This window comes from Petaurus breviceps, unplaced genomic scaffold (genome assembly GCF_028583685.1).
Source record: "Petaurus breviceps papuanus isolate PSGF00001 unplaced genomic scaffold, PetGlider_PUasm1.0 90808, whole genome shotgun sequence".
In the NCBI taxonomy this organism is placed as follows: domain Eukaryota; kingdom Metazoa; phylum Chordata; class Mammalia; order Diprotodontia; family Petauridae; genus Petaurus; species Petaurus breviceps.
This window is the reverse complement of record NW_027187349.1, coordinates 3,937,294-3,957,733: the sequence shown is the minus strand read 5'-3', so window position 1 is coordinate 3,957,733 and position 20,440 is coordinate 3,937,294. Positions and strand designations below refer to the sequence as shown.

Here is a 20,440-nt window from a genome sequence, read left to right as displayed (position 1 = left end):
CAGTGGGGGAGACAACAAGCAAATATCGATGTATAAATCACATTCATATATATACATACATATACATATGTGTATATCATATGCAGATACATAGGTATGTATGTAGACACACACCAGATAAACTGGAGATAAAATCTCAGAGAGATTAAGGAGAACTTTCAGAAGGTGGGATTTTAGTTGCTACCTGAAGGAAGCCAAGAGGTCTACTTGAAGAGAGAGTTCTAGGCATGCCCAGAGTCAGGAGATGGAGTGTTGTGAGCAAGGAAAAGCAGGGAAGGAGGCCAGTGTCCCTAGATCACGGAGTATATGGAGAGTATAAGGTGTGAGAAGACTGGAAGGGGGCAATTTATTAAGGGCTTTAGAAGTCAAATAGGGTTTTGTATTTGACCCTGGAGGTAATAAGAGCCAGTAGAGTTTATTTAATATGGGGAGGACATTGTCAGAACTCTACTTTAGGGAGATCCACTTAACAGCTGAGGAGGATGGACTGAAGTGAGAAGAGATTTGAGGTTGGAAAACCAATCAGCAGGCTATTGCTATAGTCAAGGCTTGAGGTGATGAAAGCCTACACCAGGATGGTTATAATGTCAGAAGAAAGACATGACTTAACAAGTGATTGGATATGGGGAGAGGGGGAGGGGGAGAAAGAGACAGGGAGGGTAATAAAGGAGAGAGAAAGAGGGAAAAGGAGAGGGAGAAGCAGTAGAGGGAGGAGTCAAGAATAACATTTAGGTTGCAAGCCTGGGTGAATGGATAATAGTACCATCACCATTAAATCAGGAAGAAGGGAGGGTTTTAGGGGAAAGATAATGAGTTTAGTTTCTTGGACATGCTAAGCTTAAGATTTCCATGGAACATCCAGTTTGAAATGTCCAATAGGCTATTAGAGATGCAAAATGAGATCAAGAAGGGCTAAAAAATATATCTGAGTCATCTGAATAGAGATGATAACAATCTGTGAGAGCTGATGAGATCACCAAGTGGAATAGTATATAGGGGGAAGAGAAGAGGGCCCAGGACAGAGCCCTGGGGGATCTCTACTGTTAGTGGGCATGACCCAGATGAAGATCCAGCAAAGGAGACAGGAATGGCCAGACAAGTAGCACAAGAACCAGGAGACAGCAGTGTCACAAAAATCTAGAAAATAGAGAATATCAAGGAGAAGAGGGGGATCAACCCTATAAAGCCTGCAGAGAGTTCGAGAGCAATGAGGATTGAGAAAAGGTTTGCCAATTAAGAAATCACTGGTAACTTTGGAGAGAGCATAATGAGGTCAGAACCCAGACTGTAGAGTTAAGAAGAGAGTATGTAGTATCGGAATTAATTGTTCTTTAAATGTTTGGTAAAATTTGCTTGCAAATTCACCTGATTTGGGGTTGAGAGGAGCAGTTTTATGATCATGTTTCACAAAAACCATACTTTTCATAACAATTGATGTTGCAGAGAGATTTTTGACAGTCTCTCTTTTAAAACTATCACAACTTATCTGCTCTTATTGATCATAAAATCACTGTTTCACAATATTTCATGACTTGCTACTACTAATGATAAATTTGATGTTTTTTGGATTATTTCATTTTGGATATTCCAAATTTTAATTTGTGACATATCAAAATCTGATAGGTCTGCAAAGTATCTAAAATGCCTGTATTTTAAAAAGAGAGATTGACAGTGCTTTACTATTTTTTATTTTATTTTTTCTCAATTACATGTAAATTTTTATTTACTTTTTAAAATTTTGAGTTCCAAATTCTTTCCCTCTGTCCCTCCCCTCCCCACTTCTTGAGAAGGCAAGCAATTTGATATAGACTATACATGTGCAGCCATACAAAACATTTCCATATTAGCCATGTTGCACAAGAAAACAGAAAAAAAAAAACAAGAAAAATAAAATTTAAAAGTGTGCTTTAATCTGCATTCAAACTCCATTTTTCACTGGAGAGGGATAACATTTTTCATTTTAAGTCCCTCAGAATTGTCTTTGATTCTCACTATTTTTTTTTTCAAATATAACATAATCAATTCACTTGTTACATATACTATTTTCATATTATTTGTGGATTAACTGCTTGCAAATCCTTGGGAGAAAGCACATTCTCATCTTATGCTGAAATATGCACTCTAAATCTGTAGAATTGAAACATGTGGATTGTTTAGCTAGTAACCTAAGAAATAGTAAAAACTAAGACTAGGTCCATATGACTAAACTAATCAAACCACAGCCTGTAACTCACCCTGCCCTGACAGTTCAATTAGTTTGGATTGTGATTTCACAGTGATTCAGGTAGAGTGAAATCAGTTCCTATGGAAACCAATCAATCACCAAAAAGACAAAAATGGTTTAATGGGCCACATTGCTTGTCTCTTTGGCTGAGATGAAAGCACCTTTATTCCAATTTACTAATGAGTAACAGTCAAGACACAGCCGAAACAAGTTTTCCATCAGGAGATAGATGGAAGTCACAATTTGAAAAGATGAAATCCCATCAAATAAACAAAAAGTGTAATTAATCACAAACTTAGAACTTTAGAATTTGGGGGAGTTCCAAATTTGGAAAATCATTTTTTCTTATAAGCCCTTAACATGTTCATCTTTGTAGTTACATGTATTAACTTAAAATAGACTCTCACCTTCATACTTACCTGTCTGCTGCATAGCACAGAGTAAAAGCCCCGGCCAGAAACCCCAGATTCAGAACAGCTTGCGTAAAGTCCAGCATCCAAGAATTTAAACACACCAGGTTAAACTGCGATAAAAAACAACAACAAAAAATCATGAGACATAATGAAGTAGTAATCCCTCAAAAAGCTGTTAATAAACTGATTATAAGTTGTTTAAATTCTGTGGCTCAGTTTCCTCATCTGTAAAGTGAGACTAATACCTACCTTACCTAACATACAGGGGTATTCTGAGTATATCAGCTAAAATAAGAGATAAGAAAGCACTCTGAATGGGTAAAAATCCTACAAAAATAAATGTACAATAGTAATAATGCTAATCATTTAAAAGTGTTTTATCATTAAATTGGGTGCTGTGATGAGGGGAGAAGGAGTGAGAGGGAAGGAAAGAGAGAGAGAACTGAGTGCAGATCAGAGACTAGAGACCTGGCAGAATTGAATGATCACCTCTCCCCCCAATTCAGGCTAAGAGATGACATTCTGGAATGGCAACCATATGGTATCTAACATGGTAAGATAATCAGATGAAGTGCCCTTCACATCTCTGAGTAAAGGAAGAATTCTTAACCAAAAAAAAGAAGTGAAGGTAATTACAAAAAACGAAGCAGACCATTTAAATGACATGAAATTAAGAAGCTCTTGTGATAATATAAGCAATGCAAGTAGGATAAGAAGGGAAATGGTCAATTGGGAAGAAATCTTTATATCAAACATCCCTTATAAGGATCTAATATCTAAGGTATATTGGGAATTAAGATAAATATGTAACACTAAAAGCCATTTTCCAATGGATAAATGGTCAACAGATAAGAACAATTGGTTTTTGAAAGAACTTCAAGTTGATAACAAACATTTGAATGATTGCTGCAAATCACTAAGAAAAATGCAAATCAAAATTACCTTGACATTTTACCTCATATCGAGCAAATTGGTAAAGATGACAAAATAAGAGAATAATTGATGCTTGTAGAAGGATGGACATACTAATGAATTTTTGGAGATGTTAATTGCTCTATGCTCTTTGAAAGAAATTTGGAATTATGTTAAGAAAATGAGTAAAAAACCTAAATCATTTTCCCCAAAGACCTTTCTGTTAGGCATGTATCCAAAGGATGCCAAAGATAGGAAAGAAGAAGGGAAGGAAATAATGTGCCAAGGACTGTGCTTATCACTTTACAAATATTATCTCACTTGATTTTCTAAACAACTCTGGGAGGACGGTGCTATGATTATCCCTATTTTACAGCCGAGGAAACTGAGGCAGACAGATGTTAAGTGACTTGCCCAGGGTCATACAGCTAGTAAGTATCTGAGGTTAGATATGAACGGTGGTCTTTCTGACTCCACCTATAAGAAAGATACAGTACACACCAAAACATTTGTAGCAACAAAAAACTGGAAACAACGTAGCTGACAATCAATTGAGAATAGCTCGTTCTCAGAGGGAATGGCCAATGGGAATTAACCATGAAGCACAATGGGAATTACAATGTTGCTCATGAATGTGGTAGAATCCTGTTGTCCAATAACAAAAGTGATTATGAACAATACAGTAAGGCGTGGGAAGGCTTCATGAACTGATGTAGTATGAAGTAAATAGAAACAAGAAAACAGTAAATATAAAAAACATAGCAATTTAAATGGCAAAAAATAAAAAAAAAAACAAAAATGAACTCTATTTAATAATAGTGACTAACCTTGGAACAGAAGAACTTATATGACAATGCATTTCCCTGCCTTTTTGTAGAGATAGGGGACTATGGTTATGGAATGCTGTGTACACTGCTGGGCATAATGGGCACCACTGCTGGGTGTTCAGTTTTGCTGAAGTATTTTTTCCTTTTTTTATTCTTTGTTACAAAAGTTGAAGACAAGGAAGGGAAATATTGTTAAAGCTGACTTTAAAAAAGATATCAATAAAAATAATTTTTGAAGACAGCTTTTATCACCAACCTTTTTCCTCAATCCATTAAAAATGAGGTGTGGGAGTAGAGAAAAGTTCTGGCTTTGGATTCAGAGACTTTAGTTCTGAATACTGGTTTCTTTGCTGGTTCTAGTCTGATAGGTGCCTGAGGACTGATAACTTAAGTTGCTTGCTTGCAATATACATGTCATCTGTCAGAGGTGAGAATTGAAGCCAAATATTCCTTTCACAATCTATCTATAGAGCATGTGGTCTCTTAAGGAGTTTTTAATAAAACAAAGATTTCTATAAATTCCTTGATCTTGATTGCAAAAACCCAAGGTAAATTATTTTTATGCATTTTAAGGTTGGGATATTTAGACAGTCATTAAAAGAAGTGAGGCATGGCTCCAAAATAGAAAGACCAGATTTGGGAAAGAATCCCCAAATAATGATGGAGGCATTAGTCCATTTCCACTCACTCCCTTTCCTGGATGGGTTTAAATAAGGAAATACAATATATCAGAAATAAAGGCAGAGCTATCACCGGGAAATTTTGCCCAAGGCAAGTGGCATGAAGCACTTCCTCAGCTGACTGAGGGATAAAGTGGGTGGTGGAGAAGAGATCCTGGAACACCCAGGATCAAGGTCAATTTTAGGGAGGCTACCCTGTGTATGCCAGAGGTCGGGTAGGGAAAAGAGAACCAAGAATATCCTATTTTAACTACTGGCTCTTACTAACTCACTGATAAGCTTGGTTATTTGTACTGTTGCTAAAGGACTACAAGAGCCGTCAGCCCTCTAGATTTGAGGCTTTCAGACAAATACCTGATTATTCTACCACAGTCACGGCTCTGATCCTGGAAATAATTTCTTGAACAAGTGTCCCTCAATTGGCAGGCAATGAACCCAGTATTATCACTACAGCAAAGACTTCCACAGAACTCTACTTTAGCCATATTAAACAAACTTCTGAAGAGACTGGTTGGTTATTTTGGGTTTGAGCGAAGGGTCAATGACTGAATTCTCAATCACTGTCTATGAACTAGAGTTCTAGTATACTATATATATATGCTATATATATATATATATATATACACTTCTATATATGAAACTAGTATGCTAATATATACTTAGTTACTTCAGGAGTCAGGGAACATTCTGAAATAACAGAGAATTTCTATTCCTGTTGCCCTTGTATTCATTTTCTAAGAGTCACTTTAAAATAGAACCATTTTCAAATGGTTAGGTTTTAAAAAAAATTTTAATCTGTGACTAATATTTGTATCTGTGCCAAATAATAGTATCTCTGAAACTATGGAAAGGCTTTAGAAGGTCAATTAGAACTGCTTGAAGCAGCCAAAACAAATTACATGCTTTTTTCTGTCTTTTTGGAGGGGGGAAGGCAGGGCAATTGGGGTTAACTGACATGCCCAAGGTCACACAGCTAGTAAGTATTAAGTGTCTGAGGCTAGATTCAGGCTTTTTTTTAATGCAGGTATTCCACTGTTTTAGTAGCAATAAGAAACTACATCAGGATTTGTAAGATATGACAACAAGCTTTAGAGCCAATAACTACACAATGAACAAACAGAATCTTTTTGGCTGGGTTTCTAGTACTAAAAAATTTATATGTTGCATATATACATATATATATACACTCTCCTCACTATGCCATGCTGCTTCTCTTATATATGTTTATACACATACTATATATGCAATATATGCATAATACATAACTATATCATACATGTATGCATAATATAAATATAGCATGTTTCATATAAATACATAAAACAGGTGCATGGTATATTATATGTCACTATATGTGTGATATATTAATATTATATAATGTTATATTATGTAATTTATTATAATACAAAATATTATATATCATAAATATTATACATAATTATATTGTATATAATATTATCATATAATATATCATTACATATGGGTGATATATCTATATCACACACACATATATGTGTAAACCTACATTCACATATGAGAAGCAGCATAGTGAAGAAATGTCCCCTCTTGGTTTCAGAATAAGCCTGCCTCAGTTCAAATCAAGACGCATCCTAGTCATGTGAGCAGGTGTAAACTACTCAGCCTTCAATATAATCAACACTCTAAAACTTTATGTTGTATAATAATTGCCAATTCTCTTCAGTGAAGTTTCCACACTGAGAGTTTCCCTAAAACAATGAAATCACAAGTCTGTTCTCAAAACAAATTACCTCTAAACTATATATCACACAGAGATACCAAATTAAAATTCAATCAACTAGTTAATTTTAAGAAGCTAGTATTGATCCAGCCCTGTGCTAGGTGTATGTTGTAGAGGGGAATCGAAGGAAAGATAGGGGCTTTCCTTTTGGTTTAGTTTGGAACAGAAATCTAACAAACAAAAATTTAAGTACTAAGCTATACTATAGTTTAAGCTATATTTAAATATTTAACTACAAATTATATGTTGTTTGTCCTTCATTTTCAAAGGGAACCAATGACATCACAGGCAATGTCTCAACTGAAGGATGAACTGGATTTACATGAAGCAGAGTTGCACAAAATCATCAGCCTTACTCTCTCTTCCAGAGTTATGGAAGTCCAGTGGCAAGACAAAAGTCAGGACAAACAGTGCTGGCTTGGGATACAATAGATGACCTTTGCACCTTTGATATCTGACCAAGCTGTAAGCACTCCACAGAACCTGCTTCAGACCATTAGAACAAATTATTCTCATCTGAATTCTCTAGGGGAAGTCTTCACATGCTTGGGGTAGACATCCGCCTAACTCAGTGAGAGGTTTGAGGCCCATCAGTTGCCCTCAACTTGGTTTAGCCCGTCTGCCAAGAAGGTTTACCAGGGTGTGGCCCCTGCACATGCTATAGCTTCTTGGAGTCACAGGTGAGAATTGAGTGACAAGTAGACACAAAAGGTAGGTGAGCAGCCCTGAAAAGAGCTCAACAAGCCCTCATACCAGAGGCGCCAGTCCTTCATGAACACCTAACACACTCCAATTATACACTCTAATTATAACTAGCATAGTGCAGAGGGAAGTACCCTTGGAATCTGGAAGCTATGAGTTGAGAGTCCTGCCTCTGGCCCATCTTGGCAGTAGAGCTGGGCAAGTAACTTAATCCTCAGAGCCTCAGGTAACTACTATGTTGCAAGGTAGGTGGTCAATCTAAGGGGAATTTCCTCTCTGTGCCAGTGAAATCAAAGGTCTGATCCCACTTTAATTAAATAGAGTTATTGCTGAATGTTAATTTTAGCTACCCTAGGAGTTTAGAGAAGAAAGAGATTAATGTAGCCTGGAAGAATCAAAGAAATAATTCTATCAACTGGTGAAACTTAACCTGGGTCTTAAAGGATGTGTAAGATTTAGGATAGAGGAAAAAAAGACATTAAAAGTGAACAGATGGTAAGAACAAAAGAAGGGAGATAAAAGTGTAACATTTATATTTAGGAGCACTTCTTTTAGAAACATCTGGAGTTAAGAAGACCTCATTTTAAAATGAAGCACAATTTGGTAATCATTAGGTGACTGATTCTCATTTTGATGGTAACTCTCATGAGTTAGAACAGCTTCCAAGAATTGCATGTTTTAGGTAAAAGGTCAACAGTATAAACTTAGAAAGCTGGTGGACATAATGTTTCATACTTCATCTGAATGTATGTAGCAATAGCAAAAAAAAAAAAAACCAAAACACAACAGCAACTAATTTAAGCACTTCATTAATTCCTTGTTATTTATTAAACCACATGACATTCATGATGAATAAAACCTTAGGAAAGATGTACCTCATACACTAATGGGGTCAATCTGTGGATTTTACCTTAAGTCCTAGAAATGAGAACCTGCAATTATGTCTCTATAAAAGACCTATAATTTCATCAAACAATCGAGAATATAAAATATACTTAGAGAAATGCCCTTAGAATGCTATAGACATGTAGAGGTCTCTAGATGCCTTTTAGTATACAAATTCCTAGCAAAATATCGATTCGATCCCTAGAGACCAGGTTTGACCACATCACTCAAGTGCTCAATAAATAATAGTGGTTCCATATCACTTCTAAGGCTGAATACAAATTCCTTTGTTTGGCATCTAAATCCTTTTGCAAACTAGCTTCAAATTACTTCTTTTACCCTTATTATAGGTTATTTCCTCCTTCTTTGGTCCAGCCAAACAAATGATCTTGCTGTTTCCCACATAAGACAATCGATTTCTTGTCTCCGTGGTCTTACATTGGCGATCTTCAATTCCTGGCATGTACTCACTGCTCTGTCTTGTCTCTTAGAATTCCTAGATTCCTTTAAAACTCAGCTCAAGTGCAAGCTCTTAACATGATATCTTTCCCAATAGAGTTATTAGTGCACGCCCTCTAAAATGACCAAGTATTTTATTTATATTTCTCTCTCTCTCTGCATATATATATATATATATATACACATATATACACATCTATGTACATACATATAGGTATACATGTTTTCTTACCCTATAGAAGGAATACAAGCACTATTTCATTTTTATCTTTGTATCTTCACTGCCTGGCACAATTCCTAACACTAAGTAGTTCCTTAATAAGTGCTTTTTTGATTAATTGGGTTCAATAAACATTTATTAATGCCCATTATCTGCACAACACTGTGGTAGTCACTAGAAATATTGATATTCAAATATAACATAAAAAATGGCATCTGCCAACATCAAGACTGCAGAATCATAGAAAAGAGACAAACTATTCAGTAAGTAAGATCTAACCCATACACAGCATGAACATCATTCAGATCAGGGAAAGAGCTATTGTCAGCACATGGACTTAATTTAAGGAGGATGGCACATGAAACAATGAGTCAGTGTGTAAAATTATCTTGCAATGTATAGGAAAGATAGAGACTACCACTCAGCTTAATCAAGCAATGTTTCCACTATGCAAAATGCTACCATTTCATCTTGTTATATAAAACACAAATCTAGTAAAAGCATGATAGTAACATAGAGTTCATATATTTCCTTGGACGGGGAATGGGAGTGGGTGGTTTTATTGATTCTTGGCACTCTTTCTTCTGGCTGCGACAATTGAAGACATTTAATCTACCTAGTAAGCACTGTTAGATTGGCTAGCTTCTTGAGTTGTCTTATGTAGGTCAAGGGGATGTTGAAATAGTGCTTAAAGGATTCCAGGACCTTCAAGATTACCAAGTTTTTCTTTTTTTCTTCCTGTCACCCAACTCCCCCAAACTTTAGGAGACATCAATTATTTCTGAGTACTGTCTCAGAACACAGATTTTGCTGCAATTGACTATCGATTTCTGATTACTTGTGAACTACATTAACAACAAATACATTTTTGTTTTCTACTAAAGATAAAGGGTTTCTGTGAAAATTGAAAATGAGCAAACAGCAAGATTTATAGAATTATTCCCCAAAGCAAAAAAGACAAGTTGACAGCAACTTTGATACTTCTAACACCACAGAAAAAATGCAGAGATGACAGAATGATGCTCTTACTGAATACATAAAATAGATTTTACTCCATCATCATTTTAGCAAAAAATAATTCTCAGCATAAATCAGCACTGACAGACCTTTATTCTCCAGCCCTTTATTCTTGTGAGTAGTTTAGTAACAAAGCAATACTGGGGGTAAATGAAGTACTACACTTTGAAAATAAGTATTTTTCACACTGTTTTCATAGTTCTATGAACTCTCTCTACAGACATTTTGAAAGAGAAGACATATTCTATTCAGGTCTGCTTAACAGGCAATGAAACCACATCAAAGATTCAAGTTTGGAGGCCTGAAAACAAAGAAGTGTTCACAAGCTCAGAAAGTTTGGAAAACCACTGATTTAAATAAGTCATCAAAGCCAGCTATTTACAAGAAGGGGTTACCAAAACATTAATTCATCATCCCTTGTATATCACCAGCAAGATCTCGTTTAAGTTCAATACTGATTTAATTAAGTTAATTACATTATTTAATATCCCCAAGGTAGGTCGTTATTGTTTTTCCCATTTTGTAAAAGGGATTAAAACAGATTAAAGCAGGAGGAGGATTAAAGGTTTGTATGTACAAACTAGACAAATAAAAAATGCAACTCCCCCCTCAACTGTTGCATCCACTCCCCAAGAGAGTCTAGATTTATTACATACAATCAGAAAAAGTGGGTAAAGGAAACTAAAGTGATTTGTTGCAGCTTCAATATTGCTAAATATTTAAAATTGAAACCACCTGGATGAATACACATGTCACATTAGCATTTGATGGTTTTTGGAAAACTGTTTTTTAAACCAAGAACTTTCTGGTTAATGCTAACTTTGATTCTGCAAATGTATGCTGCGTACTCCAAATGGCTCTTTTCCATTCTTTTCTCTTTCCCTTTCTTTTTTTGTTTCTGGGAAAGCAGAGCACACAACTTCAAAAAGATATAAATTATGACTTTGTGAATAGTGTGGTAAAGACTGGCCCTAGGCATGAGAAATCTATAGTAGAGAGTATAGGCATAAATCTAACTTTTAAGTTGTCCATTAAAAATAATAATTAATAGCTTTGAAAATAAATGCTTAGAAACAAAGGAAAAACAAAATTAAACTTTTGAAAAAATATATTAAATGATATTGAGTTTCACTTATGGGCAAGTAAGTAGTAATTTAGAATAATATGCATAGCAAAACCAAAACAAACTTTTTGGCGTAGTCTCAAGTTAGTATAATCAATGAATTCAGTTATTCTCCCATGCCTTTTAATGAGCTCATTCAATCATTACCCACTAGTGCTCTTAGGAAATAACTGTCTAAATGAGGAAGATAAAGAAAACTAGAAAGTGATATTTCTAATGAATACCTATTCAAGAAAATGAAATAAAATAGCAAAGAGGCTATAGCAACATATCAAAAGATTATAACCAGATGGATTCATTACACACTTTCAGCATTTATTCCCCATATATGAACATAAAAGATAATATTCAAATGAAAAATCACAGAAAAAAAAACCTTTGACAAAATATGACTCATTTGTTAATAATGTTTAAAAGCATAAGAATAAATAGACTCTTTTTTTTAAACAATTTTTTTTTTTATTAAACAATCGGGGTTAAGTAACTTGCTCAAGGTTACAAGGCCAGTTATTTCTGGGTGTGGTGCTGAGTGTCCAAGCCCAGGATTTGATCTCTAGGTCGTCCCAACACTGGAGCCGGTGCTCTTACTCGCTGTGCTACCTGGCCGCCCCAGAATAAATAGACTCTTAATATGCTAAATAGGACATATCTAAAACCAAGAGCTGGTATTACCCGAAATCGATACATGACTACAAGCCTTTTCAAGAAGATCAGGACTAAAGTAAAGGTGTCCATTATCATCACTATTATTTAATCTAGAACTATACTAGAACTAAACTAGTGCTAGAAAGGCTAGCAATAGTAATAAGACAAGAAAAAATGGAGGGCATAATCATAGGCAGAGAGGAAATAAAATCATTGCTATTTGCAGATGTTAGAGAATTTTGGCGAGTCAATTAAAATTAATTGAAACAGCATCTTCAGCAAAGTAGAAACCCACAACCTCCCCCCCACCAAGTCATATACTTTAATGTATATGACCAGCAAAACTCCTTAGGAAGAATTAGAAAAATATAATCCATTCAAAATAACTAGAAAATTCTGTAAAAATACTTGGGAGTCCACTTACCAAGACACAAATAAGAACTATGAATACAACTACAAAATATTCTTTCTAGAAATAAAGACAAACTTAAATAATTGGAGAGATATTAATGGCTCAATTTTGGACTGTGCTAATATAATTATATAATATTTCCTAAATTAATGTCCATATTCAATGATATGCCCATCAAATTACAAAATTACTTTATAAAAATGAGAAAAAATGGTAACAAAATTCATATGGAGAAACAAAAGTTAAAGAATTTAAAAAGAAATAATTTTTTAAAATAAGTAGGAAAGAAGGAGGTTAGGATTACCAGATCTCACACTATACTACTAAGCATTGATCATTAAAACTATATAATGCTGGTTTCAAAATAGAAAAGTTGACCAATGGAACAGATTAAGTATGCAACATACAGAAGTAAGTAACACAGTAGCACAGTGTTTAATGAACCCAAGTATTCTAACTACTAAGATAAAGACTTACTACTTAAACAAAGTCTTTTGGGAAAACTGGATATCAATGTGGTAGAAATTAAGTTTAGAACATTCATAACATAATAAGCTACAAATGAATACATGAACATAAAGGGTCACATTACAAACAAATTAGAGCAGCAGAGATAAAACCACAAGAGAGAAAACAGATTACTTATGTATATAAAAAAGGTTTTGCATGAAAAAGAATCAATAAAGTTAAAATTATTTTCTAAATTTTTATTTTTTAATGAAAATCCACCTTTCCCCTCCCCCCCATTGAGAAAGCAAGAAAAGCAAAGCTCATTACAAATGTGCATTTAAAAAAAAACTCCACAAATTCCCACTTTGTTGATGTCCAAAAAATTTTTCTCAGTCTTTAATCTGAGTCTATCACCTTTCTAAAAGGAGGTAAGTAGCATGTCTTATTATGTCTTTTAGAATTGGGGTTGATTATTGCATTGATTAGTGTTCCTATATCTTTCAGAGTTGCGAGTTTTGACAATTTTCTTGTTATTTTATAAATAATTTTCCTGCTTCTGCCCACTTCACTTTGTTCATATAATTCTTATTAGGTTTTTCTGAAAATATCTCCATCATATTCATATACCATAACTTGTTCAGACATTTCCTAATTGATGGGCACTACACTCAGATTCAAATCCTTTGCCACTACTAAAACAGTTGCTATAAATATTTTTGTATATATGGGTCCTTTTCCTCTTTTTAGATATAGACAGACATAGTAGTGGTATCACTGGGTCAAAAGGTATGCACAATTTTATTGCTTTGTGGACATTGTTTTAAATTGCTTTCCAAGACAGCTAGACCAGTTCACAGCTTTACCAACAATACATTAGTATACCTTTTTTTTCTATGGCCCTTCCAGCTTTTGTCTTTTCTTTTGGGTCAGCTTTGTCAATCTGATGAGTATAAGATGGAACCTCGAAGTTTTTAAAATTTGCATTCCTCTAATTATTAGTGATTTAGTGCATTTTTAAAACATATGGCTTGGGTTTCTTCCCTCAAAAATTGCTTATTCATTGAATATTCCCTGACCTCTTATCAATTGGAGAGTGGATCTGTATATCTTAGAAATGAGAACTTTATCAGAGAAACTTACTGCAAAGATTTCTTTTCACCATTTACTTGCTTCTGTTTTCATTTCAGCAGCACTGGTTATGATTGTGTTAAAACTTAAATTTTTTTTGTAATCAAAATTGTTCATTTTTTCCTCCCATGATCTTCTCTATTTCTTGTTTGATCAATCCTATCCATGTATCTGATGGGTAATTTTTTTCCTTTCTCTTTCTATTTGTTTATGATACTCCTTTATATCTCAGTCCTATCTATGCCTATCTGAACTTTATCTTGATATACATTGTGACATATTAGTCTATATCTAGTTTTAGCAAAATTGTTTTTAACTTTTCTCAACAGATTTTGTTGACTGAGTTCTTGGCCCAGTTGTGGAGTCTTTGGATATAGTAAATACTAGGCTATCAGCTTATTTGCTTTTGTATATTATATACCTAATCTATTCCACTGACCCACCTCTCTACTACTTAACCAGAACCAAACTGTTTTTGATAATTACAGCTTTGTGGTATTGCTAGGCTCCCTTCCTTCTCCCCTTTTTTTCATTGATTCCCTTGACCTTCTTGACCTCTTGTTCCTCCAGATGAATTATTAATTGTTCTAGTTCCATAAAGCAATCTTTCAGCTATTCAATTTTAATGGAAGATAATAAGTAAATTAAATAGATAAGTATAATAGGTAAGAAGATAAGTAAATTAAATAAGTTAATGTCACTTTTATTATATTGGCTTGGTCTTTACATTGAGCAATTATGAGCAATCAATATTTCTCTAATGATTTAGGTCTGCTTTTATTAGTATAAAGAGCTTTTTATAATTGTGTTCCTGTATAACTTTATATAGTTCCTTCACAACTGTAGTACCTACATGTGTCTTGGGAGGTAGACTCAGATTAACATCCATTTATTCAAGCATGGAATAGAAAGAACACTAGACTTGGAGTCAACAGTTTGAGTTGGAGTCTTTGCTCAACTGATTGCTATCTATGCCGAATTAGACATGGCCATGTTGCCTCTCTGAGATTTAGTTTCTTTTTCTGTAAAATAAATTGTTGGATTTAGAATTTTTTGATCTATAATCTGGTCAGACCCTTTCTGTAGTTATTTTAAACAGAATTCCTTTATCTTTTCTTGCTGCATTTTGTCAGTAAAATACAAAAATGCTGAGAATTTATATGGATTTATTTTATATTGTGCAACTTTGTTATAGTTGTCAGTTGTTTCCATTAGCTTTTCAATTGACTTTCCAGGGTTATCTAAGTAAATTATCCCATTTATCACCTACCAAAAAATGATAATTTTATTTCCTCTTTGCCTACGCTTATTCCCTCATTTTTTTCCTTGACTTATTGATATAGCTAGCTTTTTTGACACTATATTGAATACTAAAGAGTGATAGAGGACATCCCCCATCCTATTGGGAAGGCCTTTCCATTAGTCTACCCTACTACAGGTTTTGTATAAGCACATAGTCTCCTTGCTAATATTTTATTTATTTTTTTTTTATCAATATTCATTAGGGATACTGGTTTATAGTTTTCTTTCTCTGTTTTGAGTCTTCCTGATTTGTAATATTTGTGTCACATAAGGAATTTGGTAGGAGCCCTTCTTTTCCTGTTTTTTTTTTCAAGCAGTATATATAATATTAAATTTAACTATCCTTTAAAAGTTTGAGGGGCGGCCAGGTGGCTCAGTGAGTAAGAGTGCCAGCCCCAGAGTTCGGAGACCTGGGATCAATTCCGGCCTCAGATACTTGGCACCCATACAAAAATAACTGGCCATTAACCTTGAGCAAGTTACTTAACCCTGATTGCTTAAAAATAAATAAAAATAAAAAAGTTTGAGAGAATTCACACATAAATCGATCTGTTCCTGGGTTCATTTATGGCTTGTTCAATTTCTTTTTCTGAGATTGACTTAAGTCCTCTGTTTTTTATTCCATTAATCTGATCATTTTATAATTTTGTAAATATCCATTTCATTCAAATTGTCAGTTTTGTTAGCCTAGGATTAAGAGAAATAGGTGGAGAAGAGGAAGAGATGGGATATAGATGGTACACGGATGAATGAGTCAGGGAAATAATGAGTAATTAAGTAACAAGCTCCTGCCTAGTTTCTACCTTCAATTATAGTATAAGAGATTTAGAGTTAATAGAGATCTTTGAAATTATCTAATTCAATCTCTTAATTTTATAGATGAGGAAATTGAGACCCAGAGAGATTTAGTGACTTAAAGTCATAGTAGTAAGAGTCAGACTAAGGATTTAAATTTACAGTACTATGTTTAGATAAAACAGAGTCTTTACCCTCATGGACCTCACAGGCCAATAGTGGGACAAGACAAAAAATATACAGTTGTAATTAACACTAATAAGTGATCTTTGAAAGGGGGGGTGAGGAGTTGCATGGGCATCAGAGCTGTGATTTCATTGGTACATGGAACACCCACTGGGGAAATTTCCTCTACCAATGCAGCTCAGTACATGTTCTACAATTTATAATCTGAAAAAGTTGCCAAGAACACAGAGAGATTAAGAGGCTTGATTGGAGCCACTTAGCCAGCATGTATAAAAAAAGAGGCTTGAACCTAGGCCTTCCTGGCTTCCTGTCTCTCTTCTCTAGGCTCCACTCCAGACTTTCTCCACTATGGCCCAGAAACCTCTTCATCTTGGAAGCTCACTTCATATTTGAGGTACCTTTTGATTGGACAGTTCTTCCCAGAATTTCCTTTTAAGGGGGACATTCAGGCAAGCTGTGTTTCATTCTTTTACAAGCCGTACTCTGAATTGTCTCTATCATTACCCTGCCAGAATACCTTCATCCCTCTCCCCCTCTTCGTCTTCTTTCTTAATATGTTGTCTTTCTGTACTAGAATTGACAGCACAGTGCTCAAAAGACTGGGTTTGGGGTCAGGAAAACCTGAATTCAAGTCCAGCCTAATTCTAATATGATCCTGGCCAAGTCACTAAACCTCTATTTGCCTCAATTTCCTCATCTGCAAAAAGAGTATAATAATATCACCTACTTCCCAGGGCCGTTTTGAGGCTCAAGTAAGAGAATAATTGAAAGCACATAACACAATGCCTGGCATGTAGTAAGTTCTCTGTAAGTTATTATTATTAATAATAAGAATTATTATTAAATAGTCTCCTTGAAGGCAAAGACTAGCTTTCTTTTTGCTTGTATGTATAATATTCCCAGTGCTTTGTACAAATGCTTGTTGACTGACTACCTACTATGCATTGCTGCCTCTCCAAAATGGAACTTGTTATCTACCAATCCCAATATACACCCATCCTCCAAACTTCTCCATTTCTGTTGAGTATGTCACCATTCTTTCAGTGACCTAGGTTCACAACCTTATAATTATCCTTCAGTCTTCTTTTTCTACACTTCCTAGAGGGAATCAATGCCTAAGACATGTGGATCCTACCTCTTAAACATTTCTTGAACCATCCCACTCACCTGGCCACTCCCCTATCCCCTTTATCTCCTCTCATTTAGATTATTGCAATGGCTTCTAAATTGGAATCTCAGCTTACAGTCTCCCTCCTCTCCAATCCTATCCTCTACACAGATGCCAAAATAATATTCCTAAAACAAAATTCTAATTATTACACTCTTTTACTCAAATGTCTTCAGCAGTTTCCTGTACATCCAGGATAAAATACAAATTCTTCAGTTTGTATTCATTATATTTGAGACAAAATTTTACTTGATTTATTAAAATATTTAAGGGGTAATTAAATGGTGTAGTGAGTACAGGACCTGGAGTCAGGAAGACTCCTCTTTCTGAGTTAAAATCCTGCCTCAGACATTTACTGGCTGTGTGACCCTGCATAAGTCACTTAACCTTGCTTGCCTCAGTTTCCTCATCTGTAAAATGATCTGGAGAAGAAATGGCAAACCATTTCAGTATCTTTGCCAAAAAAATTCCAAAAGGCCAACACAAAGAGTCTGAAATGACTGAAAAATGACTGATCTTGATCACTTATTTAACCTTTGTACAAAAATCTTATGAATAAGTTAAGTTGTCCCTTGCTATCTTTACATTTTTTCTTCTTGCCAATATCCTAGAAATAGTGTTTAGATATATGACATGGGCAATCAACAATGATGCCCCTACAATGCCATCCATGATGTGTTTCTGGGCTAAAAGTGAACACTGAAGAAATATGATTGCTAATAAAAATTTAAAGGTACAACATCACACTGGTATTATTAGCTGAGCATTTGGATTCATTAGAATTTGCAGAAGAAAAATCTAGTTTCCATAGAATATCATTAAAGATCTCAGAGGTACCTTAGTGCAACATTATTATATATACTAATTTGCCAATGACTTAAAGAAATACTCTTATGCTTCAGACTAATTTTAAATGAGAGACAGCACTGCAAAATGGGTAGAGAGTTAATTTTGGATCCAGGAAGATGTGAGTCCAAGTCTTGTCTCTGACACACACTGGCTTTGCAACCCTGGGCAGGTTGTTTAACCCCTCAGTGTTTGTTCAGTTGTGTCTGACTCTTCATGACCTGGTGGACCATAGCACGCCAATGCTCTCCAGGGGGTCTTCTTGACAAAGATCTTGCAGTGGTTTGCCAGTTCCTTCTCCAGCTCATTTTACAGATGAGGAAACTGGGGTAAAGAGGGTTAAATGACTTGGCCAGGGTCACACAGCTAATAAGTGTCTGCGGTTGGATTTGAATTCAGGTATTCCTTACTCAAAGTCAAATGCTCTATCCATAGAGCCACTGAGCTGTCTCCTAACTTCTCAGTGCCCCAGGATTATTCTTGAAGCCCATAGTTTGCAAAAAGAGTTTTCCTGGTTTTTTTTTTTTGCTCCTTTTTGGAGGGCAATTGGAGTCAAGTGACTTGCCCAAAGTCACACGGCCAGTTTTTGTGGTAAGTGTCTGAGGCCGGATCCAAACCTTGACTCCAGGCCCAGCGCTCTCCCCACTGTGCCACCCAGTTGCCCCTAGAGTTTTCCTGTTTATTTTAGGAGAGGGGAGTTTTTTTCACCTGGGTTCTCTAAGTCAATGAAATCATAAGTGCAAAACATAAAAATTCTAAAATGATCATTTGTTTTGGAAATGAAAAGGCCAAGGAGCCTTCTATTTATCAGACAATAGGAATGTGTTCTTATAGGAGGGAATGATTAACTATTTCCAATGAACAATTTAAATAAAGTCTACCTCATAGTAATTTGTTTTTACTCTACAAACTCTCTCTGTTAACTTTGACTCAGAGAATTCTATGATAGCTGTATTAGTTCCTACTAAGATAAAAATGCATGGCCAGGCTTGGTCCACAGTCCATTTTTTATTTATTGAAACAAGAACACTTCAGGCTTTCAAATTAAGCAGAATTGCTATTGTTATTCAATATATCTATCTAAATCTGGGGTTCTTAACTATTTTTTTTTGGTCATGAACCCTCTTGGCATCCTGGTGAAGCCCATGAACCTCTCCCAGAATAATTTTTTTTTCTATTTTTTTAAGCAATCGGGGTTAAGTAACTTGCTCAAGGTTACATGGCCAGTTATTTCTGGGTGTGGTGCTGAGTATGTGAGCCCGGATTTTGATCCAGGTCATCCCAACACTGGAGCCAGTGCTCTTACTCACTGAGCCACCTGGCCGCCCCTAAACAATTGGGGTTAAGTAACTTTCTCAAGGTTACACAGCCAGGTGTTTCTGGGTGGGTGCTAAGTGTCTGAGCCCGGGATTCGATCTCCAGGTCAGTCCGACAGTGCTCTTACTCGCTGTGCTACCTGGCCGCCCCTAGAATAATTTTTTTTAAACGCATAAGATAAAATGCATGATTAGAAAAGAAACCAATTATATTGAAATATAGTCATCAAAATATTTTTAAAAGTAGTTCAGGGATCCTAGGTTAGGATTCTCTGACCTAGGGAGATCACTGGATTGTGGATTTGAAACTGTAAAAGACCTTAGATGTCATATTCTAGTAGAACGCTCTTCTTTTTTAAATGAGGAAACTGAGTCCCAGAAAGATTCACACAGTTGGCAGAATGAAGATTTGAATCCAGGCTTTCTGACTGCAAATCCAGTGTTCCTTCTGGGGCACATTGCAGAAGGTAGATATTTATGTTAGCCCAGGGCAAAAATAATACAGAAACTTTTTAAGCACCTGGAAATGATACTGTGCCCTTTACATAACAATAATCCCCACTGAAATGATGCATGATTAAATACTGTGAGGATCTGGAAAGGTGTTTGCCAGACATAGAAGTGACTGAGAAAGGAAAAAAGGCCAATCCTTTTTGGTCATACAGTTTTAACCTTTTCAAGGGGTTTGCCAGAATATGGCTTATGTGCACAGGTAAAGAACACTGGGATACAGAGAAGAAAAAATTTCTTTGTTTATGAAAAAGGAAAAATGCTGAAACCCCTGATGATGAGGAATATGTTATCTGACTTTTATTGGGCAGAAAATAGTTTTATCATGATTACTTGGTAGTCTGGGAACCAGCTGAATATGATTAACTATCATTAACATTTTTTCTGCAGGAAAGTATGATAATTTCCATCAGCTCCATACTGTATTGTCACTTAAATTCTAAGTCCAAAATAGAGAATAA

General features: G+C 35.3%; 1 protein-coding gene across 1 annotated transcript in view; it reads right to left on the bottom strand.

Annotated features, from left to right (window-relative positions):
- Positions 1-20,440, bottom strand: part of SLC22A3 (solute carrier family 22 member 3) — a 132,280-nt gene that overhangs the window by 66,723 nt on the left and 45,117 nt on the right. Inside the window, exon 2 of the mRNA XM_069070367.1 lies at positions 2,644-2,747. Within this exon, the coding sequence (XP_068926468.1) occupies positions 2,644-2,747 (104 nt within the window). The remainder of the gene's footprint in view (positions 1-2,643; positions 2,748-20,440) is intronic.